Genomic DNA, 25,900 nt, shown 5'->3' with positions numbered 1-25,900 from the left:
TTGTGAGTTACAATGTCAGAGCGCTGTGATACACTTGGATATGACCTCTGCAGGTGTGTGGTCCAGATGATGATTACAATGATGGGGATGATGATAATCATGGTTATGGGTTTAAACAGACTAAACAGGTTGGTTAGCAGTTCCTGTTTCCACAGGCAGTTATTTTTAAAGCCCAGGTAACTAGAAAAAGTGGAAGGTTAGTGAGAGTTATAAAAGAAGAAAATAATGGATGCTGGTGAAGAAGCAATACAAGCTCTGCACCTTATTGGTCAAAAAACTGTGATGTACCCACCTCACACCTATGCTATAGTGGAGGATGCAGTAAGAAAAGGTGATCACAATCATTTTATCTAAAATGTGGTGGGAAGATGGATACCAATAGGAGCTAAATGGGTTACCAGCTTAAATAGTTTTAAAAAATTAAAAATGTTTGTAGTAGTATATGAAGGAGAGGGGATGGATTGCAGCTGGAAACTCTTTTGGGCATGTCACGTCATGACAAGAGGTGTCATAACTGGAGACCCTCCATCCACACTGTGAAACTGGGAGGTACATTAAATTTGGCGTAATATCCACCTTCCCTCATGAAATGTATGACTGTTTTACTGACTATTCCATCATCCGCAGGTATCAGGGGTAGAGAAGTAGTCAGCTTTATGGTTCATCATAAATTAGCCACAAGACCAGACCTGGTGAGATTATGGGTTACCATTAAAACACCATCATAACTGCAGTTGTGGGCATGCTCTTGCTGTAGGAGGAACTCATAGGTCTATATCACGCGGCCAATATATAATAACTACAGTATGATTGCTTTCTTCCTAGAGGCTGGGAGAGTAGAATTCCATTACTTAGTTGCACTCTTGATCACTCTGTTTTGTTGATGGTCATCCCATGGTTTCAAATTTTTGTGCCTCAGTTACAATTGTTGATTCACACCCAGTACTCCAATTTCAAGTTTCTTTTGTGTATTTGCCTCTTCAGCCAACTTGTCAATGAGTTCCTTTCACAGTATCCTCATGTGACTCAGTGTATGGTGTAATATGTTGATTCTACCGAATAACATGTTCCACTTTCTAATCAGTCAGGCTGACGAAAGATGTTCTTGGAAACGAAAGTGTTTTTTGAGTTTTTAAGTGTAGTACATCCCACTGTGCATGCTCTGGTTTGCCATATGTGCAGATGGGTTTAAGGTAAAGGCATAGCATGTATTCATGGCCCAGAACTGGGTGGAGATTTTCAGATTTCATGTAGAGGACATCATGAATCATTGCAAATGTGATGTGCCTCTCATAAACCAATGACGGATCTGGAGGGACTTTTAATTATTTCAAAGGATACTTGGTCGGGGTTACACATCTGAATTTATGTTAATTACTTCACTCAGATAAAGTTCAGCTTATTTTCTTATTTATTTATTGGTAAAGCAAAAGGATGCAGTTACAAAGTTTAAGTATATATGTAATGTAAGGAACGTTATTGTGTGTTCAACAGCCACAGCAGAAAGTCTAGTGTGAAACAGAATAACTGGTTCAGTGACAGGACCTAGATCTAATATTAAACAAATTCCTCACAGGTGCTAATGCGGTGCTGCATATTAAATCTCACATTCACTTACCTGGAACTGGAAATGAAATAAATATTGTGTTTTGAGAGGGTTTTTTAGTACTGTGTAATGCACTTTATGTTGGATTACAGGAAGATATTTTTGTAATGAGCCAGGCACTTTATGCTATGTTGGCTTACAGAATTACTAGCAACAGAAATGTAAAGATTTGAAACTTCCAGGCGGATTAAAACTGTATGCTGGACCAACTCAGGGTCTTTGTCTTTTGCTGGCAAGTGCTCTCCAGCTGAGCTATCCAAGCACGAGTGACAACCTGTCCTCCTAGCTTTACTTCTGCCAATATCTCATCTCCTACCTTCCAAACCAATCAAGTAAAGCTTTGAGTATGAGTTGTGAGTCGTTTTTTAATCTGCTAGGAAATTAAACATCAGCACAAATTTGTCTGCATAGTGAAAATTTCATTCTGAAAATGTAAAGATGTTTTCATTTAAGATAAATGCTGTTAATGAAAGTTGGTGCAATGTTCTGGATTAAGTACTTGGGTGACATAGCTTTATTTCATCATTATTTCTTTATGTTTGATGTTAAATTACATGTCAGACACATCACAAAAAGAAAGGGAAGAGTCAGGAAAGGAATCTGCAACTACAGAGAACATCTTGACATGCTAACATGTTCAGGTAGCACCACAAAGTGGCACTTCAGTTGTTTAACAGATCATTGAATGAAGATAATAAAAAAAGATACGAATTATCTCTGATGACAGAGGTGTAACACAAAACAATAAAGAAGACGGTAGTTATCTCTGATGAGAGAGTGATAATGAGTAAATGACTTAACTAAATGAAATAAAAAAACCATAGTTATAAACATGTTAAGAGGTGTAAAATTCAAGGAATAAAGAAGCATTAAGTGGACATGTCTTAAATGAAGATTAAGGGCACACTTATAATTATTTTCAACATAACTCGAGCAACCACCTTTCAATATATGTAGCAAGCATTTGCAAAAATATATAAGAAAAGGGGGGGGGGGGGAGATCTCATTTCACATAGGTAAACACTCAGTACTGTATTTTTGCATTTTTGTGTGTGAAAGAAGTGTGAGCACTTTAATAATAAAGAATTAAGGTAAACCTTATACTCTAGTAGAAACAGATAAATCCCTGGTGGAGAGTCATTCACAAGCAGTATCTACTGGAAGGTGAAGGGTTCCTGAAGAAGTGTACATGAACATTATTAGTAACAAATTGTAAAATGAGTGTAGGAGGAATAACATGAGAGAGGCTCATAATAAGATGATTTAATAGAATATATGTAAGTTATGGCATTAGCAGAAGTACAAGTAATAGGTACAAAAGAAGGAGTAAGGTAATATAACCGGGTAGAGTCGATATGTTGTGGGGAAACTTTGTCACTGAGATTTATAAAGATAAGGCTCAGAGGCTGTGCATACTATTAAAGATTTAAGATTGGGCGTTCCCAATTTTATGTAGGTATTGGAGGGGAGAAGGACAGGTGAATCCAGTGAAGGGATGGTCTAATCCTTGATCAGATGAATGACCTGTACTTTGTGTAGGACAGATCGATAATGGGACACTTGCATTGATTAGATAAAAAGGTACACACACGATACCTGTCCATAGGAGAAGGTGTAAGCACAGCTCTTACAGAGGTAGGAGGCTGTGTGGCGACTATTAATCACACAGTTAAAGTGTTCTCGAAAATAGTTAAGGCTTACAGACTTACCTGCACAGTGATGATTCTTTGAATTTCCATTTTCACACATTTGGATTACCACAGATCTGAGATTTGAAATTATGGAAAGTGGTGTAGATTAAAATGTCAGCATTTAAGTCCTTATGGTAACGAACTTAAACATTTTCTATCTCAATAAATTTTAGAAACTTATGCTGTTGTAGTCAATGGATTGAAAGTAAAGTAAATGCAATTACCTTTGGGTAAGAGTGCTGTAATAATGATATAGCCTAATCAAATAGAGGAAATCTCTCTCATGTTTTTATCTACAGAAATGAAACAATGTATGTATACGTAATTAGATGATAGTATAAGGGAAATCTGATACAAAAGAGAAATCATTTAATAGATTATAGCATACTTGGAAAAATTGACACAAACCAGTATTTTGAATGAACCATGTTTAGTGTGAAATGAACCTATCAAAGAGACACAGCTATTTTCCATGCAAGGTGAATTATGTGAGAGACAGTTCTACAATTAAAATGCAAAGGGGAGAGCTAAGCTCTGGTAAATCCTAGTGGTTGTGGTAGGGGAGGGGGGGGGGGAGGAGAGATGGAAGGAGGTTTATGGTAGGAATGATGAGTCAAGGATACATGTCATGAGGATACGGTAAATGCAATGATGGTTTTTGTAATGTGTGTTCTATACAGGGTGTCTCACCAAACTCTGCCACCTCAAATATCTCTGGGACAACGATAGATATTCAAAAATGGTTTTCACCAGCATGAAAGAATGGCAGGGGCTTAGGAAACCAAATACTATGCAAAATTTTAAAATGTAAACAAATACTATTTTCAACACAAACTTGTGTATTTTTAAATGGACACCCCTGTTATTTTGTATGCAATCAATAGCGTGAAAAATCACAAAAGTCATGGCATTGGTTGCATTGTAATATGTCAATTACATCCCGAGAAATTGCGAAGCAAAGTTGACACTTGAAATAAATGAAGCGCACATCCTGAGACTCAAGCATGCACCTCATGCTGCCAATGTCAGGGGCTCATACAATGGGAAGGTATGCACAATTCACAAAAATAAACAAGTAACATGTCCAACACAAAGTTACGTTTTTCAAAGGTACATGTATGTTTATTCTAGCGAAATGACAATTAGAGCTAACACACTTGAATTCACTTTGCTAAACGCATTTACTAGTGCCCTATCGCCCACAGAAACTGTATTGTTGTGCATTACATCCAGCATAGAAAATACACCCACATCTTGACCAATGAAACTGTGTCACATCAACATGTCAGAAGTGCCCTCCGTTTGCATCAATACACGTTTGCAGACAGGTAATGAGAGAGTGTTGCACAGATTGTAGAATTTCTACAGATATTGCTGCACATGCCACAGTAATACGATGTTACATATCCTGCACTGTCTTTCGGGGTTCTTGATACATTCTGCCTCTCATTGCATCCCAGAGAAAGAAGTCTAATGACATCAAGTTGGGGGACCGTGTTGGCCATCGCACAGTACCTCCCTGCCCCATCCACCTATTTCGAAATGTCGCATCTACAACATCTCTGGCAGCTTTTGCATTGTGTGCGGGACCATCCATGATGTTGGAACCACATTGATAGACAAGTTTCCAATCCTAGATCCTCCATGAGGAGCGCTAGTGTGTGTTGAAGAAATGATGCATATCGCTGTCCACTCAATGTTCAGTGGTAAAAATAGGAACCTACAATACAGTTAGCTATGACACCACACCAAACATTGATACTCCACTGTTGTTGATGAGCAACTTGGTGAACACAGTGGAGATTTTGCATGGACCAATAGTGCATGTTCCGCAGATCCACATTACCATGATTTGTAAATGAAGCTTTCTCCGTAAATAATGTATTGCTTAGGAATACTGGATTACCTTGCAACTGCTGAAGTGCGAAATGACAGAATGCAATGTGGGATTAAAAGTCATTCGCGTACAGTTCTTGGTGCTGTGAGATATGGAACGGATGAAACCGATGCTGATGCAAGATTCTGCACACACTACTGTGGCTTATTCCTACACCTCATGCAATTTCTCGTACACCCACCTGATGATTGTGTGCTACAGCAGCCAGAACAGCAATTTCGTTTCCATTGCCAGTCGCTGGCATTGTACATTGACGTTTTGTGGGAGCGCAGCTTCCTGTTTCCGTGAGCGTCTAGCAGATGTTGCCAGGGGTTCAACGTGATGGACACCGGCGATCTGGGTAGCATTCAGCATACAGTGTCACAGCTGTGGTTGGTGACATTCACCATAAATTAAAATAATATCTAGTTTTTCTTCATTACTGAAGGCCGACATATCGACTAGATGACGGCAAATGTAACAAGCCACAAGAAAATAGGTTTTAATATGGCAATGTACATGAATTACTTTATAGTACGAGAGCAGTTCAGCAGACCAAATTAGGAGACACTTTTACACTGAAGGTAGAGCATGCCATGGTGCTATTGGTATGTTTACAGCAGGATACAGGTGCCAGTACAGGCAACGCCTGCTCTGAGCACAGTACAGTGCGATGCATTATGTCAGAAACTGTGACACCGTTGTTATCCTTTACAAGCCACATATTTTAGAACTTATGAGGTTTAGAAACGTGAAACCAAGTGTGTTACCACTAATAGTACCTCTAGTTGTCATTTCGCAACAATAAACATTATGCGCAGGACATCCATCATTCTGATACCGCATTATTTGACACATAATAAGAGGTGGAACGTTTCAAATAAGGTACAGCTCACGAAGGGGCTAAACTATCCTCCTTTAGGAGTACCATCAATGAAATATGGGCCAATGATGTGTTGTCATACAATACCACACCATACATTAACACTCCACTGATGTAGTACGTCAATCACATCACGATTACCGACAGCGTGAGGTGCACGCTTGAGTCTCAGGATGTGCGCTAGCTGTGTGCTTCATTTATTTCAAGCATCAACTTCGCTTCGCAATTTCTCGGGACGTAATTGAAGTATTGCGATGCAACCAATGCCATTATTTTTGTGATTTTTCATGCTATTGATTGCATATGGAGTAACAGGGGGGTGTCCATTTAAAAATACAAAAGTTTGTGTTGAAAATAGTATTTATTTACTTTTTAAAATTTCACATAGTATTTGGTTTCCTAAGCCCCTGCCATACGTTCATGCTGGTGAACACCATTTATATACACTCAGGATGTGGAAAGATGTTCATGGGAACCAGAAATGTTGTTTAGGTAGTTGTTAAGGTGTAACATCCCACTGTGTGCGCTGTAGTTTGGCATATGTGCAGATGGCTGTAAAAGACGCTGTCTCAGAATATCAACAAGGCATGAGAGCAAATGTGCATTTTCACCAGCTGGGGAGTGCTGCTTATGCATTGGTGTCGTGGCTTGGCAGTGCCTTGGAAATCACAGAGCAAAGGGGATGAGAGATAATGTCAATGCCAGAACAATTTAAGAATATGAGAGCTGTCCTCCTCTAATGTCAGATGAGTACATGAATACATGTTGTAATCTGTTTTGAGGTACAAGCACTAGTAACACAAAAGAGTAATCGCAAAAGTGACTCCATAATTTTAATAGCTTGAACAGATTGGAACTCTCTTCCAGCACCAATCTCGCAAAAAGTGAAGAAGTTGATTGTCAAGAGAAAATGTCATAGTCTAGTGGCACTGCACAGCAGGTCCACTGCAGTGAATAATATCAAGAATGACAACTACACAATATTTGTAAGGTAAAAGTTGGCAAACACATCAGCCAGGTGATAGATGTGCAAAGGGTGAAACACATCACACCAAATACTCCGTTTGTTACACTCCATTAGGTGAATGTTATGGTGGTTCCAGCACTGTGGAGCTCAAATAAGAGGCTTGGATGTTAAGAGACCAATATGGTTTGTGAGCAGCATTTGTTTAGTCTTTGTAGACAGTTCGTGCAGTCGCTACACAGTAGGAAGTTCTTCATTGTGTGTTTTAAATTATTGCAAGGCTAAAGATATTACACTTCTTGGCAAATATGTTTAAAAATACTGTCTTTGCTGTGTAAGCCTATCAGTAGAATCTTTTACCACTTCTTGTATTCCCTCCCGTTGGCTGCCTTCAAAAGTTGCTTTGGATGTGAATGCCTAGCAGTTATCTTTCACGAGTGATCAGTGTGTATGTATCCCATCAGTCAGTGGACTTGGAAAGAGAAACTGATAGATAAATGGTTTCTGTCATAGAGGTTACTATGGGCAGCACATAAGATCAAAGGGAGATGCTCAGGCAGGATATTATGATATCTATGGCAGAGTATGTTCTGTGGGCTACACTAAAATGTATTGGAACACTGGTTTAAGTAGGTAGCATTCCAGCTCAGAAATTAATTGGCCCCCAACTGAATGCGATTTTGCAGCCTCACAGAGGATTGTTGGCATCTGGGCCTCTGGAGAAGGAAAGGTGGATACAACTGTTCCATGCAGTGGTGATATGAGATGTCTCTGTTTGCAGGAGATAGATATTAAATTATTGTTAGACTATGTTGAGTTTTTTTACAGTGGGCATAACAGTTTTGAACATAGGGAAAGGCATTTCTGAAAACCATGTTCCCTGTACTACCACACGTACAGAAAGCAGGTTGCCATCAGTTGACAGAGCATGGGCAGAAGGCAAATGGTAGTTGTTACAATTCCATTGATGTTTAAAGGCACATTTGCATGCTGAGCTTTTCTTGCAAAAAACTTAATTATAAGCAACAAGTCATGAAATTAAAAAAAAAAGAGCCATACATGTAGTCCACAGTTGTATAAATGCAACCACTGGAAACATCTGAAGATTTCCGATTGTCATATTATTGGCAAAAGAGGAAGAGTCACCTTTTGTTTTCTAGGTCTTGTCCAGATTGGACATTGTTTCATTATTTTATTCACAAGTTGCAACCAAACGGCACTCGTAATTGCATAATTCGAGTCACAATGCAAGTGCAGTAATTTTAAATTGTGTTTTTATTTCAGAATATATTGTAATTAATAACCTATGTATGTTTTATTTTGTGTCTTTAGTCCCTGTAAGATTGTTGGGTGACGGCATGGCAAAAGGTTCCATACTGTTAAGCAAAAAGCCATCCAACTCGATCCCCCAGTCGTCTTTGGGTGCGGTTTGACAACGAAGTCCGATTTGAGAGACATAACAGAGAGAAGATACGCGGTTAAAAATACATGAACGGACCTTTAACAAAAATGTCATGCTCAAGCATGAAGAGTTTGTATCATTTTTTAAAAATTCATTACTATAATTCATTGTATGGTCTCAATCCAGTTACGAATATAGACACACACACAGAGGGGTCCAAAAAAATGTACCCACTGTTTAAAAGTCCATAAATTGCAAACTAATTGACGGAGTTGTCTCATTTTTGATGAAAGTGTAACTTAAAGTCCAACTTAAAGATACCACTGCAGGTGTTCGAAATGGTCACCATTACCATCCACACACAAACGATGCCTCCGAACTGCATCACGAACCACTGGCTGCAGCATGTTCAGTTGGATATTTGCACATGAACGTACGATGGATTCTCGAAGTTCATCCAATGTGCGGGGCTTTTGCCGATAAACGACGTCCTTTAGTGTTCCCCACAGGTAAAAGTCCAGAGGAGTTAGGTCTTGGGAACGTGGTGGATACTCCACAGCACCTCTACTGCCTGTCCATCTTCCTGGTAGATTTTCGTCGAGATACACCCTAACACTATTTTGGTAGTGGGCTGGGGCACCATCTTGTTGAAAGTAAACTCTTCCGTCTCCATACAAGTCTCAGATGCCAGGTAAAATGGATGTCTGAAGCTTCTGAAGGTACACCTCACCGGTAACTGTGCCAGTGGAAGATGGATAGGCCGTAGAGGTGCTGTGGAGTATCCACCACGTTCCCAAGACCTAACTCCTCTGGACTTTTTCTTGTGGGGAACACTTAAGGATGTCGTTTAACGATAAAAGCCATACACAATGGATGAACTTCGAGAATCCATCGTACGTTCATGTGCAAATATCCAACTGAACACGTTGCAGTCAGTAGTTCGTGCTGCAGTTCGGCGGCAACATTTGTGTGTGGATGTTAATGGTGACCATTTCGAACACGTACAGTGGCATCTTTAAGTTGGACTTTAAGCTACACTTTCACCAAAAATGAGACTACTCCGTCAATTAGTTTGCCAGTTATGGACTTTTAAACAGTGGATACAGTTTTATGGACCCCTCTGTAGAGATGGTGTGTCATATTTGGTCTGGAAAATCAGTGACAGTGAATGATAAAGGAGATGCAAATTACTTAACTAGTGTTTCATGTTCCATTTGAGAGTGTGGTTTATGCGTCAGTAGTCATAGGCTTGACCTCACAGTGGATGCTGGTTGATTGGCTGGAATTGATGAATCAGCTTTCTTCTCCAATTTTATCTTTTTATCCCTTTGAGGTTTAAGTTTTGTTGAGGATCAATTTTGTTGAGGTCTTTCCTGCCTTAACTTCTGGGACAGAAGTTGAGCATTCCTTTCTAAAACCAACAGTCTACGGCTTTTGCAGAATCGACAGTGTCTTTGAGTCTTGCATCACGCCCCGCTCACATCTCTGCAGAAGGAACATTTAAAGTGGCGGCCATGAGCCGCTGCTGCCATAGAGGGCCTGCCATATGCCACCAGGTGAGACTTCATTGAGATCTTATGAACCTACTGCAATGCAGTGAGACTCTATGAATCTAGCATGATGTTGTTGTTACTACTCCTAGTGGAGAGAGAGAGAGAGAGAGAGAGAGAGAGAGAGAGAGAGAGAGAGAGAGGGGGGGGATACAGGATACAAAGTTAAGTATGTTAAATACTGTTACATTTTAAATAAATACATTTATGTTTTAATCATTCTACAGTGTTTGATTTGTTCTGGAACTTTCATCCACCTCATTACACTAATAGACACAACAGCTTTTTCAGCCACCGGCTGGTGTTAGGTGGCTGATTTGTTTAGTTTTAAAAGGGGGCACCTTGGCAGATGCCTTCTCTCTACTGATGTGAGGGGGAAAACAAAATATCTGAGTTGTGTCTGGTTGCATCAATGGTGCAGTTACCACTGGCACTAAAGGTTTGAGAGCTGAGGCTGCAGGACTAAACTGGAAAATGGCCTTTGGCATGTGGCTATGCATGAAAGTTCATGTTTGAAACATTGTCACTGTCAAACAGGTCAAAACTTTTCACAATGTTTGTAAAGTTTGATGCCACTTTTTCCTAGCACCTTGATATGAAAAGCAATCTACATTTTATTTTAGTGTCTCCTCTTCTCCTTTTGGAATGCTGGACAGTTCGGTGAATGATGAGTGTAGTGTTCTGGCAATTTATGCATGAAGTTGGTTGCTTGGTTAGTTCTCATGCAATGTCGTGTGCATGCCCTGCAGACAGGTTCATTAGTACAGCAGTACGAGATCAGAAAAGAAAATAAGTACATCTAGAAAGGTGATGTTGATTTTGACCAGATTACGGCATATGCCACCCGAGGATAATAAATGTATTGATAATTGTTTCAACGTTATTTCCCAACAGATAGCATAGTGGCATAGCTACCAGGGCATCATCCACGTCTACTCTTTAATAGGGAATGCTCACAGCCAGAAGGCTCAGTGTGGTGCGCAAATGTGTTACCCAAGCAGGCAACCATGCCATGGAGGACTTGTGCTTCCTACAGCCAAATGAGCAAGTTTGAAACGCGTCAAATTGTGGTCTTCCGAGTGGCAGGATGGTTCTTTTGGAGAATTGTCAAACAAGTAGGTGATCACGTGAACATTATCACACACACAGACAAGACATCCATGCAGCACAGACACCTGCCAGGATCGTTGTATTCTAAGGGCAGCACTGGCAAATCATACAGGTACCACAGCACAGATAAAGGGCTTGTGAGTCCATACATGTCAACACAAAGTGTTGCGAACTGGTTGTTAGCAGTGGAACTATGGGCAAGCACACCTCTAACCTGTCTTCCACTCATGCCACAGCATCGTCATGCACGGGTTGACTGGTGCTGTCAGAGGATTACTTGGAAGATAGAATGGTGCACCATGGTTTAAAGTGATGAAAACAGATTTTGCCTGCATGCACGTGACTGTTGTTTGTGAGTACAGTATAGTCCTCATGAATGCTGTCTTGTAGGGTGCATTCATTCAAGGCACACTGGCCCCAACCCACACCTTATGGTCTCTGGTGCAATAAGCTACAATTCTCGTTCACCTTTGACGTTTCTGGAGGGATGCTAACCAGCAGTCAGTAAGTGCAGAATGTTGTTACTCATTCTTTTGTCATTACTGCAACAGGAAGGTGATGTATTATTCCACTGCCAATGAAACTCAGCATCCTCTGCAAGATGTGCAGCAACTTCCCTGCCCAGCACAATCTCCAGACTTGTCTCCAAGCAAGCATGTGTTGAATATGATGGGACGAGAAGGGATCGTGCGAGTCATCAACCAACAACTCTTACATAACTATATGAACAAGTCGAGCAGATGTGGAATAACATATCCCCAGACAGTATTCGCCATCTGTATGACTGACTGGATGCACAGTCTATCAGTGCCTGCAGTGCTGCCCACAGAGGCTGCACCACGTACCAATATGGGTGCTTCAAGATGGGTCGATACCTGGTACCTCTCAACTGCTTGTGTTATTAATATGTAAGTGTAGTCATTTCAGGTACCCCATATACACTGTTGCAACAATAAATCTTGAGTGAACTGGAAACTCCTAAAAGGGTGCAATAATTTATTTTTTCCAGCAGTGTATGTCTAAACCTCAGGCACCTGAAGCATCTTATAGGTGGGGGAAGAAGGACTGCAATGACACCTATAAAACGCAATTTTAATACTTCCATGTAAGGCTAGAACAAATGCACTAATGACCACCCTATTATCCTTGAACCCTTCCTTTAATATGTTGAACTAAATGTGCTCCACACTATTAATGTGCAGTTCCTCATTGTTTGTCTAATGTTAAAGCCCAGTGGAAAATAAGACCCTGAATCTTATTGAGTTTTTTAAGAGGAGTGATGGTGACTGGCATTTTTCCAAGCTTGATGCAGTCCTTAAAGGGTTCTCTTCCATTCCTGGAGCATGCCAATAACTAAGGAAATTGTTTATCTACAGTTTTCCTTGCTTGCTCTGCATTTGATATCTTGTTTCCTTTCAGTGAGGCAGCCATGTTGGTATGGCTACCAGTAAATTTGAGTTTAATCCATTTCATTGTGGATCATCCACTCTAATGCCACTCCTTCTGATACATACTTCATCTGTCGGTGTCACCCATCACAACATGAGATACTTAGCACAGCAGCCATTGCACAAGTTCCTAGGTACCTACTCTTTAGTGTACACAGAGAGCTAAGCTAAGGAATCAGCAGTGCAATCCCCATTTCATTAAAGGGCTACACCTATCTGGGTATATGACAGCCTCCTACCATCCTTCTCACCATGATGGATTGGCTGTCACATTGAATATCAAATGTGAACTTCAATCCAATTGAATGGTATCTTTGTGCATAGCGGCTAGAGTATGCAGCACTTAAGGACTCCTTCTCCAAATGTCTGCACTTCTGCAAATTTTAGAAAAGCCGAGGTCAAACCCTTAGAGGCAACTACAAGTAATTAAGCTGAAAAAGTAGGGTGATTTGGGGGAGCTGAAACTAAGGGCTGTTCTGATAACAGCTGTGTCACTATTGTGAAAGCTTGCCATGAGATAGGACTCCTAGTCCCATCTTAGGATGGACAGGAGATAGTATGGGTCTATTATAGCCCCTGCCCCCACAGAGCACAAATATAAAGAATTTTGGAGTTGAAGTTTGAAAAAGGAAGTAGTACCAGAAAGACTGGGTCCCCTTGGTAACAAATTGCATGCTCACAAAAGAACTGTGGGTCTTTAAGAATTTACACTTCAGATCCAGAAACTATTTTTTCACTCTCAAATGGTTCAAATGGCTCTGAGCACTATGGGACTCAACTGCTGTGGTCATAAGTCCCCTAGAACTTAGAACTACTTAAACCTAACTAACCTAAGGACATCACACACATCCATGCCCGAGGCAGGATTCGAACCTGCGACCGTAGCGGTCGTGCGGTTCCAGACTGTAGCGCCTTTAACGGCTCGGCCACTCCGGCCGGCTTTTCACTCTCAGCCAGAATTCTTCAGTATGCCAATGTATGCTTATACATTAGTGATAAACAGTTACCCAGACTGGAACAATTATTAGCTCAAGCAGTTACAGCATTAATTCAATGGCCAGATGCATCCAACCTTTCAATGTCAAGAAACAAATTTATTGTCCTCTCTTTCTTTCTTTTTTTTCTCTCTATCTGTTTTAATCTTTATATAAATTCGAGTAGATTTCATTCCGTTGGTCTAAAAAGAAATCCTAGTTAATACTAAACAAACGTTAGAGATGTGGATTAGCCAAACTGAATGTATTACAAATAAAACAGAACCTTCTGTGATTTAGTGCTTGTTGAGGAACTTAGTCATCTGGTTTTCTGGTGATATTTCAGAGCTACGATAAAGTTAATGCTATACTATGGAAGTTACCTTTATGGTAACTGATCAAGAAAAGCTGTGTTTAAATTTGATAATTTGCCAGTGTAGACATGTCTCACAGAAATGTGATCCATACCCACAAATGCACTATTAGTTGAAACTGTGGAGAAGTTGCTGTCAATCAGATGGCAACTATTACCAAAGAAGTACCTTCTAAAGAAGATGTGAGATTCAAGTCAAATGTTAATCAAATCACTCCATGAATTTCAGTCAATAGACTGTAACACCAATCTAAATCCCAATCAGTTTCATGCATGCTTATTATTATTATTATTGTATTATGAAAAGGATACATTGCTACTCCCCATATAGTGGAGATATTGTGTTGCAGACAGGCACAACAATGAATTTGACAAAACAAACACACACACACACACACACACACACACACACACACACACACACACACACACACACACAAACTACTGTGTCTGGCTAATGAAGCCACACTGCCATGCCACAGAGAAAGATCAGAGAAGCAGTCCGGGGGGTGGGGGTAAGGAAGAGGCTGGGGCAGGGAGAGGGAGGGACAGCAGCATAGGGGTGGGGGATGCTAAAGTGCTTCTTGTAAGAGCATACAAGGATGATATGGAGAGATGGTAGGGGAGCTAGATGCAATCAGGAGGGTAGAGGAAGGGCGGTTGGGAGGGGGTTGGGGGAGGTGACAGCGGAAAAGGAGAGAAGTAGAAATATTGTGGGTGTGTTGGCGAAACAAAGGGCTGTGTAGTGCTAGAGTGGGAACAGGGAAGGGGATAGATAGGTGAAGGACAGTGACTAACAAAGCTTGAGGCCAAGAGGGTTTATGGAAACATAGGAATATTGCAGATTGAAACACAGAATATATTGCAGAGACAGTTATCACCTGTGCAATTCAGAAAAGGTGGTTTCGGTGGGAAGGATCCAGATGGCACAGCATGTGAAGCAGTCACTGAAATGAAGAACACTGTATTCAGCAGCATACTCAGCAACTGGCCAGTTTGTTGGTTGCCATTCATGCAGACAGACAGCTTGTTGGTTGACACGCCCACAGAGAAAACAGCACAGTGGTTACAGTTAGATTGTAGATCACAAGACTGGTTTCACAGGTAGCCCTGCCTTGGGTTAGGTGCACCATGTGACCGGACTGGAGTAGGTGGTGGTGGAAGGATGTATGGGACATGTCTTGCATCTAAGTCTGTTACAGGGATATGAGGCATGACGCAAAGGGTTGGGAGGAAGGGTCGAATAGGGATGGACGAGGATATTGTATAGGTTCAGTGAGTAACAGAATACCACTGTCAGAGGGGTACGACATTCCTCAATTCAGGGCTAATATCCCTGTAATAGACCTGTCCCATACATCCTCCCACCAACATCCACTCCAGTCCAGTCACAAACATCACTATCCCATCAAAGGCAGGGCTATCTGTGAAGCCAGTCACATGATCTTCAAGATCAGTAGCAAGCACTGTGTTGCAGTCTACTTGGGCATGACAACCAACAAGCTGTTTGCCCGCTCAGCCATCCTTGCTCGGCTGACATGTCAACAGAGGACTCCTTCGCTCTTGGACACTGGAATGGAATGCAGCCGGACGCACTCACAGCAGCTGCTGTCTGACCATGTGTACTTCGTGTGGGGAATACGAGCCTCTTGCAGCACAGCAGCAGTGGCAGCGTGGCGTATGGTCAACAGGCAGAGAACGATGTACGGGGGATGCTGTGATGGAATATTCACCTTGCCCACCAGCATCACTTGCAGTTTTAAAATCCCATACTAGTAAACAAGCAGCAATAAAGTAGTTAATTGTAACCTCATCAGGACCCCCTCCTGCTGTACAATGCATCTTTCTTCGGCAGAGAACCACTGTCCACAACCAGCACCTAAAAATCTCATTGTCACCAACAATGCAGAAGTCAGCCACCCACTCCACTCCATTGTATTTTAGTGACCAGAAATCTTAGTTTTCTTTCCACTTCAGATCATGGACTTTTATTATATCTGACCTCTGCATTTTCAGATTTTCTAAGTTGCTTACCACACTTCTGACAATCTACACTACGTCTTGTAGAATGTTATGCTTTTGTTTGTTTTTCAGTCTTTTTCTCATGAACCTCTTCCCCTTGGCAGTTCCCTCGCAGAGATCTGAAAGTGTGTTTAACAAGGAATCTTTTCCAAGGGAGTGATGACGCATAACACTTTTTCAATGAAAGGTCTCCTTTCTTGTGGAAACAAACAATGTATTTGTAATGAAATGATTTCCTTTGCCTTCTCCATGCATATTTCATCTATGCTAGCTGATTCTTCCATCTTTAGGGGCAATTCCCCACCTCAGGAACTAGGAAGTGCCTTGAAGCTCCATCTGCTCCTCCACCATCTTTGACAACAACATTAATGGAAAGAGGGTGAGTCCTGTAACAGAAGTTTTTTGCCACCATTACAGATGATTCTTATTTAAAATCTAATCGGCAGCTGTGACTGAACCCAAATAATTTTAACTGATTAGTAGTCAAAGACACTATTCATAGATCACGCAGACGATCAATTCATACATATTGGCCTGCCTGATTCATACGGTTAAAGGTATGTTTAAGTTTAAACATTCAGTAGGGCTTATTATCAACAAGGTGTATAAACGTGAAATCTGACTTATCTGAAGAGTTGAAATATGTAAGGGATCAAAAAATGTTAAATTTCTAACAGCAAGTGCCCATTTAGTGGCAAAGTCTGAAAGTGACATAAATTTGTCATAATTCCCTCCCAAAATAAACTTCAAGGGTGTGATCATAAAGAAACTTTTTATATTAATAAATGTAAATTTTTTCACATTCTTTCTTGTACATTGGATACTTTCACAAAACCTTGCATATCTGCAGTGTCTAAGAGCAAGAGGGACCAGGATATGAGATTCCACAGAGGGTGCTGAAGTTGCAGGCAAAGTATCATAATATGGATGAAAAAAAGAGATTGTGACTTAGTTTATTTGATTTTGTAACATCCTAGACATGTGGACATATAGGACAGTTCAATTCTGCAATCAGGCAGATAAACATTATTTAAATGAAAAAAAAAAGTTTCAATGTCTTAACTTTGGTGTATTAAAATTGTTCAAACACATATTGGTGTTTTCTTTACGTCAGATCAAGAGAAGATACAAATCAAGTCAAGAGAAGGTACAAATTGAGGAGTAAGAGGAATCACTTGTGACCTTGATGAGAAATGAGCATACAAGAAAACTTTGAAAGTCAGAAAAGAAGACATATATACCCTGTAGTCCAGGTTCTTTACAGGCATGCAGTGCATATTTTCAAGCTATGCAGTGGAAAGGGGAGAGAGAGAGTGAGGTCACTAGGAATTGCAGTTACACATGTATGAAGGGAGCTAGTGAGAATGGAGAGAACTCTTCTTACAGCTTCCTGTTCATCATTTTGACAGAGAAATCTTAATAGTATTGCTCATATGATAACTTATAACAACATTAGTAACAGTGTGTAACCATATCACTTTTGGTAAATTGATGCGTTACCCAATGTCTATGTGGCTGACGAACGATGATCACCTCAGTGAAAGTATTTTTTATTAGTTAGAATTGTAAACAGTTCCGAAGTTATGTCATTTGTGCACATACACTGGCCCTGATGGATGCTGTGCGCCTTCAAGGTGGAACAACAATGGCAGTTTTGCGGTACCAGCAGGTGGGGCAGTTATGCCATATGGGCACATCCCGGCACAGAGATGTGAGATGCACTATCAAACAGTGCACACTGTGGCAAAGCAAGTGATGTCATGGAGGGAAGATGGGGTTTAGCTATTCTTTACTAGAAAGTTAAAATTTGAGAAAGTTCACAGCTTTCAGCACAGGAGAAGTTGCAATGGCGAAGAAGTTCATATCAAAGAAGAACTACACGGTTTGTCTGAACGCTGAATTAAGTAGCAGAATTTCAAAGTAATGGTGTTCATAATGTAAACACACCGCCCTCTCACATTAAATTACAAAACACTTCATAGTCTTATGGACTCAAAGTATGTCTTGACATAGGCCTAGACTTGGTTTTGTGCACTGCAGTGTCACTTTGTCTAAAACTGTTCTTTAGAATTGCGTTCAATAAATGAGATGCGTACTACATCTCTACAGAATAAAAGAGTGTAACTTATATTAAGACACTTTCTTCCTTAATTTTATGTTATTCCACACATATATTGTTATTATTCTCGTTCCCCCAATTTCTGCTTCTGGTGCCTCTTCAACTCGCTGCAGAAACTTCATTAAATTAAAAATGAGACACTGTGTGATTCTAGCACACCTTGTGCATTTATCCACTGTGCTTCCCTCATGTTTACCTTCAGTTTATAAATGAACTCTAGCTGTTTTTCTGATCCTTTCTCATCATTTTCTGTAGCATATCCCCACTAAAGAAATTCACAGCAGTTCTATGTGACATTTGACAAGTACATGGTTAATTTTCCCTCATGATAAATGATTTTTCATGTGTTCTTGTTCCTTTTATCTTAGAAGCACACTAAAATTCCTACATAACATGATGCAGAAATACAGGCAAAGTTAAGAAATACTGTGTTAACACAAAAAATGACAATTCACAGTTTGCCTACTAAACTTTTATACAAAAAATGATGTTAATAATCTTCAGCTTGGACTGCCATATGGGTGTGACAATTCCATCTTGATAAACAACTATGAAATTTAAAAGAACCTGTGTATTCTGTCATGCCACTAAGACTAACAAGAACATACAGTCATGTAATTTTCATGACTCACTGTAAAACCCAGGACTGAACAAACTTGTGTATCATCATACTAAACAAATGAGTATCTGGATATACATTTGTAATTAAGCTGTATGAAATAAGATTACGGATTTTATTTGGTACACTTCAATTTAAAAATAACACATATATTACTATGTATACAGAATGATTGATGATGATGAAAAATAAAGAAAGTCTTCAGTTATTTCCTCTTCTTCTCCAGATGATGTGTACCACTGTGTGCTGCACAGAAGTCCTTTGCCAACATGCAGCTTTCATTTTTTACAAATCATGCACAGAAAAAAAAAAAAAAATACTGTAGGATAGTTTTCTGTACAGAGGCAAAGGTCATGGTCATCTAATATTCACATTCTCTCTTTCTGCTCAGTAATAAAACCAGGAAAAACGGTAAGCAGTCTTTGTCCAACTAATTCTGACCTATGTCTGAAGCATATTTCTCACTGGAAGTCACTTGAGCACTTACAGCTTCCAGTGAATCAATAGCTTAATAATTAGAATCACTCCAAAATGAATCAGTGAATTCTAGTAAGATCTTCAACTATTTTCACAAGGTCATCCACTGTTGCTTCCTGTTTCATCCCACTTCCAGTGTCAATCTGTTGAGGCAAGAAGCACAAAACAGATTAACTAAAAATAGAAAACCTGCTACACAAATACAGTGCTTATGCAATGCATATTTAATCATATGACAATATAAACAGACAACAGTTCTGATTCATTATTTAAAATGAAGTTAAGATAATCTGGGTTGTTAGGCCACGTCATATTACTACAAACAACTGATGTTTCGACCGCTCTGCTGGACGCTTTTTCAGGATCTTGTGGTGTCCACTGTAAATTGAGTACCATCAGAGTCCAGTGTCACCATCTCTCATAAATGGGAGTTTTCCTATGCTTGTGCTGGAGAAGTGGGATTACTGGGTAAAAAACCGGTAGCTACCACTGGTTGGCCATCGTCAGTGGATAGTAAGAGATGTTTTCCCGAGCAAATGCTGAAGAAGGGACTTATTGGCTAAAGCTCCTTTGACCACCATTGGTGGGCGAATCTCACTGGTTACAAAGGGATTTTTCCTGCACTTATGCTGGAGAAGAGTTATTGCTTAAAATTCCTCCTGCTGCTACTGATGAGCCCACAGCATTGGCTAGAAGTGAAACGGGCAGAGCATGAGAGGGGAAATGTTTATCGAACTTATTATTGTCCACGGAGGTGGCTTTCAGTGCGCTGTTTATATTGCTCAAACACCGCGGATGCTTATTTATTTCCTTGATGGTGGGGGACCATGATGCTGGAAGCCTATAGGCATGCTCTCTATTGAAGATACGAGTATTCTGAGAAATTTCAATTGTTTCTTGGGCTTTTGTTGTATAAATGTTTGTTTCCTGAGTCAGGTCAATGGCTGTCCATAGACAGAGGTTTTAAGCGAAATATTAATTATGCTAATAGGAAGGATGAGCAACCGCCTTCTCTCTCTGTTAAGTTACCTTTTATTTCTGAATTCATGGACCGCATAAACAGAATACTAAGAAAAACTGGTATGCAGACCACTTTCTTCACTCAAAATAAAGTTCAAGACTTTTTACAACTGAAAATGGATGCACTGATTACCTCCACACTGTTTGCATTTAAGAAATGACATTTGGCTGTGGCAAAGAGTATACAGGTGAACAGGAAGGATTGTTAAAGAACGTATTAGGGAAAACAAACGTCACATGCAGCTGAAACAAAGTATGAAATTAGCGGTAGCGGAACATCATGAGTCTAACCAATGACATTGACCCACTAATGGCAGCCAAAGGAGTTTTAGCCAATAATCCGCTTTTTTGGCATTTGTGCAGGAAAACTTCTCTTACTATTCAATGATGATGGCTCACCAATAGTAACCCAAGGTTTTTAACCCAATAATCTCACTTCTCCAGCACAAGTGCGAGGGAAACTACCCTTTATAAGAGAAGGCGACACAAGCATCTGACAGTGCTGAATCTACAGTGGGTACCACAATATTTTGAAGAAGATCACACCAAAGGTTTTGAAATGCTGATTTTTTGAAGAGATATGACAAGGCCTAATCAACCAGAAGACTTAAACTTCAGTGACAATGGTGATGAAAGCCTGCAGACTTACATTATTTAAACATTTATGTTTTTTGTTTAGTATTTACAATTATTCTTCCTTTAAAAAGGGACGAAAGAAGAAAAAGACTGCGCCACTACACTTTTCTGCTTCTCAGGAAGGCTGCATCAATAACAAAAAAAAAAGGTCAACTCTAAATGTATGATGATTATGTCATATTTACTATACCTGTAAACCAGCTGCAACTTCCTTCATGTTTTCATGTGACAAATCAAGGAAACTCTCCACAAGGTCTCCATCTATGAATCCCTCACAAGGTTCTGTTTTAGTATCAGTATTGAAACTCCTCCAGAATCCATGGTCGATTTTGCCAACAGACTTAATGACATGTGTTAATTTGTCCTCAAGTTCATGCAGGAATTCGTAGAAATCATTTGGGATCTGAGTAACCAAACCTAAAATATCAAAAATAAAACATTACAATAGTATACTAAATACAATAACAAAAAACAGACTATGCACTGGAATAAAAAAATTAACACATGCACAGTAGTAAAAAAGCTCTCGAGGCATCAGCACAAGGTACATAACACTTGTAGCAATTGCAGTATAAAGTACGTGAAAAACTAAACGAAGTGCAATGCACATACTTCTGCTTCGAAATAAGCAGCTCCTTTTTGACTTTGTAAGAAGTAAGTTCACGTGTAACTGTCACAATAAACACAGATTGTACGCATTGTGGGATGAGCTGACTGTTGTCTGAAAACAGCTGGAAGTTACGGTGGCAAATTTACTGATATGACCACTACAACTTGCACTGACGGTGGAATTTGTCAAGACAGCCTCCTGTTGCTGCAAATGTGTCATGAAGCTTCCCAGGTTCCTCTATTAGTGATGCAGTCCACAAAGAATTCCAAAAGCACTATGTCCACCCACCGTGGGCTAGTGGGTCACACCCAGATCTGGAGCTGTTTCGCTAAAAAAGAGAGAAGGGGCTGTTAGCTGTGGGTAGTCTGAATATTCAGTGTGAGTTTCATCTTAGGAAAATAGTATTTATGAGGTGAACAAGCTAAATGTGAACTTGTTACTTAATCTGAAAGGACTGTCTGTCAGGTGAAAGAGACAATTCCAAGAAAAAATTGTGAGCAGGGCTTGCAGTCAGCAGCAGATCATCAGCCACAAAGCTATAAAAATATCTGTCACCTGGGTCTGAGCTGTTTCCACAGACGAATGGAATTGATGAAGACAGCTACCTTTACTTGTGGGGTCTCAGCACAGCCGTCAATCTGCAACACTGTTCCAGGGACTGATCAGGATCCACCGGTCAAGAGCCAATATAAGGGTCTAAGCTACAGATTTTTGTCAATTTTGTGATAAAGCTGCCTGCAGATTCTTTGACTTGCACTTACGAGAAAGAGACTTGTAAAGCTGCCCTGAATAGGTCAGATGTGCATCATACACTGGAAACAGGCACTCAAGTGACCGAGTACACATGAAAAATTTTATTTTTCAAACTTTTTATTCATGTTAGGTGAAACTCTGAGAAACATGGGTGACTATCTGCCTTCAGAGATGTTGTTGTTGTCTTCAGTCTGAAGACTGGTTTGATGCAGCTCTTCATGCTACTCTAACCAATGCAAAGCTCTTCATCTCTGAATAATTACTGAATCTGCTCACTGTACTCATTTCCTGGTCCTGATGATATCTTGATGCCTCAGAATGTGTCCTATTAAGTGATCCCTTCTGTTAGTCAAATAGTGCCACAAATTTCTTGTCTCGTCAATTCCATTCAGTACCTCCTCATTAGTCACATGATCTACCCACCTAATCTTCAGCTTTCTTCTGTCGCACCATATTCCATAAACTTCTATTCTCTTCCTACCTAACCATTTATCATTTATATATAAATACAAAGATGAGGTGACTTACCGAACAAAAACGCTGGCAGGTCGATAGACACACAAACAAACACAAACATACACACAAAATTCAAGCTTTCGCAACAAATTGTTGCCTCATCAGGAAAGAGGGAAGGAGAGGGGAAGACGAAAGGAAGTGGGTTTTAAAGGAGAGGGTAAGGAGTCATTCCAATCCCGCTCCCGGGATTGGAATGACTCCTTACCCTCTCCTTTAAAACCCACTTCCTTTCGTCTTCCCCTCTCCTTCCCTCTTTCCTGATGAGGCAACAATTTGTTGCGAAAGCTTGAATTTTGTGTGTATGTTTGTGTTTGTTTGTGTGTCTATCGACCTGCCAGCGTTTTTGTTCGGTAAGTCACCTCATCTTTGTATTTATATATAATTTTTCCCACGTGGAATGTTTCCTTCCATTATATTGATATCATTTATCATTTATGTTTCATTTGAATGCATGCCTACACTCAATATAAATACCTTCAGGAAAAGACTTCCTTACACTAAAATTTATGTTTGATATTAACAAATTTCTCTTCTTCAGAGATACTTTTCTTGCGATTGACAGCCAGCATTTTATGTTCTCTCTACTTCGGTCATCACCATTTATTGCTGCCCAAATAGCAAAACTCACCTACTACTTTAAGTGTCTCATTTCCTACTTTAAAACCCTCAGCATAACTTGATTTAATTCTACTATGTTCCATTATCCAGATTATTGTAGTAGGTGGTGTGGGGAACAGCCTGGCTAAGGACAGTAATTACAGCATAAGGGGGTGCCTATATGAAATAAAATAGAAGTAGCAACTACACACACAAATGTGAATTTTGTGTAGCCCCTACAGTGCCATGACCAGCCCTGGGTGAACACTGCTGTGAGCCGAGTGGACACACAGTTGGGTAGGCTACTGGTGACTGAAATGAAATCTGCGCACTATCACACAAAGCAAGGTGGCTGTCCATAAATCTGTAAGAGCATGAGGAGCTGGAGATCTCTTCTGAACAGCACGCTGCAAGGCATCCCATATATTTTCAATAATGCTTGTGTCTGGGGAGTTTGGTGGCCATCAGACGTGTTTAAACTCAGAAGGGCGATCCTGAAGGCACTCTGTAGCAATTCTGGACATGTGTGGTGTCACACTGTCCTGCTGGAATTGCCCAAGCCTTTTGGAATGCACAATGGACATGAATGGATGCAGGTGATCAGACAGGATGCTCATGTATGTGTCACCATCAAGAGTCGTATCTGGATGTATCAGAGGTCCTATATCACTCCAACTGCAAATTCCCCACACCATTACAGAGCATCCACCAGCTTGAACTGGGTCAATGGATTTCATGCCTGTACACGTCCATCCACTTGATACAACTTGAAACGAGACTCATTTGACCAGACAAAATGTTTCCAGTCATCATCAGTCCAATGTTGGTGGCCCAGGCAAGGCATAAAGCTTTGTGTCGTGCAGTCATCAGGGGGACAAGAGTGGACCTTCGGCTCTGAAAGCCCATATCGATGATGTTTTGTTGAGTGGATGAGGAATCTGAATTCCTTTCTGTGATATTTGTCAGACAGTAGCAAGCAGTTAATAGTTTGTGGTGACTTCAATGTAGATTTTCTAAAGAATTCTGATAGGGAAAATGATCTGGAGCCTTATATGGAACCTGCAATCTGATCTCAGTAATTAATTTTTCAACATGTATGGACAAAGATACTAAGGCCATAATTGGTAATGTTTTCTTTGGTGAAGCTCAAAGCAAGAAAATAACTGTGTGGTGTACAGTATAGATACTCCTCAGTGCAAATCAAAATAATTAATGACTCCAGAACAAGGGTTTTAAGAATAGTTTATATCATATAACCTGGGACGAAATTTATAATGAACCAAATTGTAACATAAAATTAATTTATTCCATGATAAATTCATATTATTATATGAAAGTAGCTTCCTGCATAAACTAATTAGAAAGGACATTAATAGCCATGTAAAAAACCATGGATCACTACAAGCATTTTTAAGTATCTTGGAAAAGGGAAACTTATCTGTTGGAAAGAGATCCTGCAGTATTTGCACACTACAAAACTGCTGAAAATTATTAAAAAATCACGGAACATGCACATAATATCAGAAATCAGTCATTCCGACAACAGACTTAAGTCTATATGAAAGTGAGTGAAACAAGCGACAGGACAACCAGCCACACAACAGGATAATATTACTATTGAACTGAGTGGAAGAGCTAGAAATGACAAGTCACAGGGAGCAAATAAATCTAATAATCATTTCTTAAAAATTGTAGGAAGTTTAGAGACATACAGCTCAAGAGAAAAAAATCACAGCAGTTTGCTGAGAAAGCAACTATCATAAAATTCAATCATACGAATGTATCACCAATTTCTCCTTCTGAAATTAAGAAAATTATGTATTCTCTAAAAACTCATCTGGTTTTGGTGGTGTTTCCAAAAGAGTACTACAGCTTTGTCTCCTTATAATATGCCTGATCTTATCTGAAATATGTGATGCATCACAAACTCAAAGCATTTTTGCAGAGAGACTGAGATATGCCGTTGTCAGTCAACAAAGCCTTCATCGAAAATAGACAGTTCACACACACACACACACACACACACACACACACACACACACACACACACACACACACACAAAAGCAAACCCAAGTCACACAAATATGATTACAGTCTCTGGCTGCTGTGACCAGACTGAGCAACAGCGCATGATGGGAGAAGCAACCAGGTAATGGGCGTAAGGAGGTGGCTGGGATGGGGAGGGAGACAGATAGCAGGGTATGGGAGGAGGAAGGTAAAGTGCTGCTTGTGGGTGCATACAGGGAAGAGGTGGAGACAGAGTAGGGCAGCTAGATGTGATCGGGAGGTTAAATGGAGGGCAGGGGGTTAACAGAAAAGGAGAGAAGTAAAAAGACTGAGGGTGCATTGGTGGAATAGAGGGCTGTGTAGTGCTGGAATGGGAACAGGGATGGGACTAGATGGGCATGGACAATGAGTAATGAATGCTGAGGCCAGGAGGGTTACACAAACATAGGTTATATTTCAGGGAGAGTTCCCACCTGCACATTTAAGAAAACATGGTGTCATGGGAAGAACACAGATGGCACAGTCCAGGAAGCACTGACAGGACAATATCTTATGGGGCAGTGTGCTCAGCGAGGGGGTGGCCCAGCTGTTTCTTGGTCACAGTTTGCTAGTGGCCGTTCGTGTGCACAGGCAGCTTGTTGGTTGT

General features: G+C 40.2%; 1 protein-coding gene across 1 annotated transcript in view; it reads right to left on the bottom strand.

The window, feature by feature from the left end:
• Positions 1–18,738: 18,738 nt before the first annotated feature.
• The window catches only part of LOC124784801 (DNA damage-binding protein 1), a 176,864-nt gene continuing 169,702 nt past the window's right edge, over positions 18,739–25,900 (bottom strand). Inside the window, exons 20-21 of the mRNA XM_047254130.1 lie at positions 20,961–21,187; positions 18,739–19,257 (exon numbers count right to left, since the gene is read on the bottom strand). Of these exons, the coding sequence (XP_047110086.1) occupies positions 19,174–19,257; positions 20,961–21,187 (311 nt within the window). The 3' untranslated portion in view covers positions 18,739–19,173. The remainder of the gene's footprint in view (positions 19,258–20,960; positions 21,188–25,900) is intronic.

This window comes from Schistocerca piceifrons, chromosome 1 (genome assembly GCF_021461385.2).
Source record: "Schistocerca piceifrons isolate TAMUIC-IGC-003096 chromosome 1, iqSchPice1.1, whole genome shotgun sequence".
NCBI lineage: Eukaryota > Metazoa > Arthropoda > Insecta > Orthoptera > Acrididae > Schistocerca > Schistocerca piceifrons.
This window is presented reverse-complemented; position numbering and strand designations above follow the sequence as displayed.